This window comes from Lactuca serriola, chromosome 1 (genome assembly GCF_051521515.1).
Source record: "Lactuca serriola cultivar US96UC23 chromosome 1, Lser_US96UC23_V15, whole genome shotgun sequence".
Taxonomy (NCBI): Eukaryota; Viridiplantae; Streptophyta; class Magnoliopsida; order Asterales; family Asteraceae; genus Lactuca; species Lactuca serriola.
In genome coordinates, this window is record NC_136408.1 from 177577383 (window position 1) to 177581626 (window position 4244).

Sequence of the window (4244 nt, forward strand, 5' to 3'; positions counted from 1 at the left end):
GAGGGTTTCCGAATCAGCTTTTGCGCACCGACTAATCCCCCGTTGTAAACATGAGACTTTGTCTCATGTTCTGGAATCATTGTAAGCGAACCTCCATGGTCACAAAGGCTGAGTGGTGCCAGGATTTGAATATGTACTTCGTTGTATTCTAATAGCAATCAAAATAGAGTGGAGACAAAAAAGGGCTTCTTAAGGTGTGTTTGTTTAAGGGTTAATTACAATAAGTCTAAGTAGCATTAAATGACAGGCAAAAATGAAAAGGCCAAACTACCCCCCACATGTGAGACACATGATATTCCTAACGGTTGAAAAATGACAGGTACGAGGAAAAACGACCATTTATGCAATTTTTGTAAGCCACAAATACCATATATGTAATTTTATCATTTAATTATAACCATTAAAAAATAAAATAAAATATAAATAAATGTAACAGAGTTAAGTCATAAGAACCCTTGGTGTAAAGAATTTCAAACATAGAGACCATCTTTGCAATAAATCCATCGCAAGGATCAAACTTGGTATGTTTTGCCAAGCACAAGGACCATTTATGTAATTTTTTGTCTAATTTAAATATTTTTATAAGTATTTAAAACCAAATACAACAAATTTGTCATTACTAGAACACCAAAAAAAAAAATGATGATTTTCTTGGACGGCATAACCAACCCATTGAGAAATTTGTACATGAAAAAAGAAGAGACAAATATGGAGAAGACGGAATCTAAATAAATCAAAATCTCCCATACAGCAAAAAGTAAGTCTCCTAAAGGAATCTTCTAGTTTTTTATACCAAACAGTTACAACTATGAATTCTGTCTTACATAGAAATATATATATTCATACACGTTTTGGTGGATGATATTGCACCCGCTCTTCCTCACAGAGAGCCTGGAAAAAAAACAAAACCAAATAGTTATGTGTGTGTATGGACCATAGAGCAAGAAATAGCTATATGCTTTCATTTATTTTTTTGTCATCATAACATCCTACCTTCAAAAAAAAAAAAAAAAAAAAAAAAAAAAAAAAAAAACCTATATGAATTATGCTCAATATAGCATTGTACTTTCAAATTTTTTTTTTCTTATTAGAACATTATACTGAATACTCCATCCAATTATATTTATAGCAATGAAAATTGTTTTGTATTTGCGTTTTCATGAGGCTGATCTTGAGTATTTTTTGAAGTGCAATAATGTAGTTAGTAGAGTTTTCAAAGTACAATGAAAGTAGGATGCTATAAGAAACAAATCAATGAATGTACATTTGCATGTGACATATATAATATAATATATTTTGAATTTGGTAAAAGCCAAGAACCTGCAGATCCTCCGACAGGGCTTCTGAGACTGCAAGTGTGTAGCAACCAGGAACATATTTGCCTGCAAACCAGAAATAAAAAAAAATTTCTTATGAGATAGCATAATAAACTCTTCTTCATGCCGTTTAACACAAGTGTATGGACTATGGATTGGAGACAATAAATGATATTTATTTACCAATTCGAAGCCACCTAGCAGCCCAACTTCTGGCAGGATCCATTACCGAGATAATCCTACAGCAAAAGGGAACATTCACATTTACTGATTTAGTAACAAAAACCATGGAGGAAGGATAAACTCCATCTAGAGCTATATAGCCTATAGTCTAGTATTTTAACATAATCAAAGAATGGTGTCATTTCATTATATCTTTTCACCACCCCATTCCCAATAGATAAAGAAACCGTGTATCTTGCCTCAATCCAAAACACTGCTAGATTATCTGCTTTATTGGATCTGTGTCTGTGTGAGCTAAGCTATGGTATCCTTTCCCAATTAACTGATGTTTGTACAAGTCAAAACAGATATCATGTATCGTGTTCTAAAACAAATAACTAAATCCACAGTCACAGACAAAATCTGTATAGCCTTTCGACGACCTATGATGATGATTTTCTGTTATTCACAGGAGTCTATTGCTTTTTTAGGGTGTAAATCATTACCCGGTAAAATTAGGGGTGGTGCAATCAGCGACACGTTCGTGATCCTCCTCCATCTTGAAGAAACTACAGTTTTCACATCCTGATTCTCGAAACTACAACTCAAAACATCCAAACGGCTAAAGTAATCACCAAACAACTAACTCATATACACACACACAACAAAATTACAAACTAGAAACGGTTAACCTCAAAACAAACCAAAATCGATAATACAAAACCCTAGTTTGAATTTTAGGGCTACTAGATCAGCGATGTTACGGGAAATGCGTAGCGAACCTGATCGTACGTTTTCACCAGGCGGCAACGAAGACATGCTCGAAGTTCATGGCCGAAGCTCGTCGGAATTTGCGCGGCGTTCGTCATCGTTTACCTCTCTTTGCCCGGCGCTTTCTCGAAACTTCCGTTCTACCGCCTCGCCGGCTCTAAATTATTTAATAGACATTCAGACTCTTGCTTGGTTTTTTTTTTTTTTTTTTTAAATGTCTTTGTTAATATCTAGGGTTTTGTTTGTTAGCCTCGTAATTGACAAATTAAGAGGCAAACTCGTAATTTTAAGAATGTTTGGTAGCATAGAAATAAAAGCCTCTTAATTTCATAGGAGCCTCTTAAAGTTTCAAACATGGGCTCGTATCTGAAAAAAAAAAAAAAAAAAATCATGCGTCGTCCCTCTTTTACCCTCACGCACCGCTGATATACCCGCCTCCAAAACAGCACACCCACTTCAGATCGTCTCTTCCGTCTCCTCCTACCTCCGACCATGTAGAGCGTCGATCACCTCCTCCGACCTCCTCCCGTCGTCGACCTCCCTGAAATCGACTCCACCACGACTTCCAACGCTAGGCTCCGACAACATTGCCCATTCTCCCCCATTCCACCCCTTCTCCTACCTCTCTGATTTACAGTCGTCTGCTCCCTCTGGAATTAACTTTGCCACCAGAAGCTTTGCCGCCTCTACCAGCCTCCGCTAGCACCACAAAGACGACGACCTCTTGTTGCAGGTAAGTTTTTTTTTGGGTAAATTACATCAGTCGTCCCTCGTGCACATGCCAGAAAGCGTGTTTAGTCCCTATTTTCAAAAATTAACTTGGACCGTCCCTCATTTCGTTAAAACTTGCACGCTTCGTCCCTCGTTAGTTTAAATTTGCACGTTTCATCCCTTATGATACATAAAAAGACTATAATACCCTTTTATTTTTCTTTTTCATTTATTTTGAACATTTTCATATTTTTAGTTATTAAAAATTATTTCAATTATTTTTGTATTTTGTTGAATAACACTTGACAACCATCGATAATCTACACCACCACCGAAAAATGAATCACCACCACCACCCCTCACCGGAAAATGGAGCACCATTGCCACCCCTCACTTCATCCCACCCATTCCTTCGTTCAAAATTCGAATTTTTCACTAAAAATAATCACAAACAACCACCTTATTCACCGAACAAGCCATTTACTGTTAACACCACCACAACCTCTATTAAGAAACCCACCTACAAATCTAGAAAGAATAATCGGGGCAAATCAGGAAGGAAAAATCATAGCATGGAAATGTTTAATTCAAAATCAGTAAAGGATTTAGAGTTCTTAAATTGAAAGCAAATCTAATTCAGTGAACCTCCAAATATGATTCGATACCAGGGAGATGGCAAGAGGGGGTTGTAAACTTGTACTTCATTTAATTCGTTGTTCATCAATTTCTTACCCCTTAACCTCTAATTTGTTGTCTTCTTCACTTCATAAGAAGAAAGATACGCATCTGGTGATCGATTAGAGGGAGAAGAATAAGGTTGTATCTGCGTTGAGACTTGTTGTGGGAATAAACACTCAAAATCTGAACCGGAGGTTATGGTGGTGGTTGCGATTTGTAGAGAAAAACAAGTGCATTATTCTCCTTCTTATGCCGTAACTAAAACCCTTAAACATCCATCTTCAGAAATCTGTGGATGGTACATCACATTGGCCTCGATTGAATTGATTTCTTACCCTAACCTCATCATCTCATATCTGTAAACCCTTTGTCTTCTCCGATGAGCATCAAAGAACACCTCCGATTTTGCACCCTTTTTCTCTTACATACTCGATTTCTAGGTGTGTGGTCGCTGACATAGTTGCAGAAGATATGAGAAAGTGACTAAGTGGATCTGTGATGGTAGTGCTTTGTCAGAAGTCGTTGGTCTCATTCTTCACCTGTACGTCACCGTCGGAAGTTGCTGACAGAATTTTAGATCAAGGTGGCGATGGTGTTTTTGGCTCA

General features: G+C 37.1%; 1 protein-coding gene across 1 annotated transcript; it reads right to left on the bottom strand.

Moving 5' to 3' along the window:
* Nucleotides 1–709: 709 nt before the first annotated feature.
* LOC145101660 (transcription elongation factor SPT4 homolog 1-like) lies at nucleotides 710–2447 on the bottom strand. The gene is made up of 5 exons (XM_079038911.1): nucleotides 2261–2447; nucleotides 1985–2076; nucleotides 1500–1555; nucleotides 1321–1382; nucleotides 710–891 (listed from the first exon to the last, which is right to left on the bottom strand). The coding sequence occupies exons 1-5, from the start codon at nucleotides 2345–2347 to the stop codon at nucleotides 841–843; spliced, it is 348 nt and encodes a 115-aa protein (XP_078895037.1). The 5' UTR covers nucleotides 2348–2447; the 3' UTR covers nucleotides 710–840.
* Nucleotides 2448–4244: the final 1797 nt, after the last annotated feature.

Bases quoted from the DNA above. Each gene is read 5' to 3' on its own strand.
- LOC145101660 (XM_079038911.1), bottom strand. From the start codon at position 2,347: ATGACGAACGCCGCGCAAATTCCGACGAGCTTCGGCCATGAACTTCGA. The intron at 1,383-1,499 runs GTAAATAAATAT...TCTGGTTTGCAG, and splicing joins TGCTAGGTGGCTTCGAATTG to GCAAATATGTTCCTGGTTGC. The intron at 892-1,320 runs GTTCTTGGCTTT...TTTTTTTTCCAG, and splicing joins CCCTGTCGGAGGATCTGCAG to GCTCTCTGTGAGGAAGAGCG.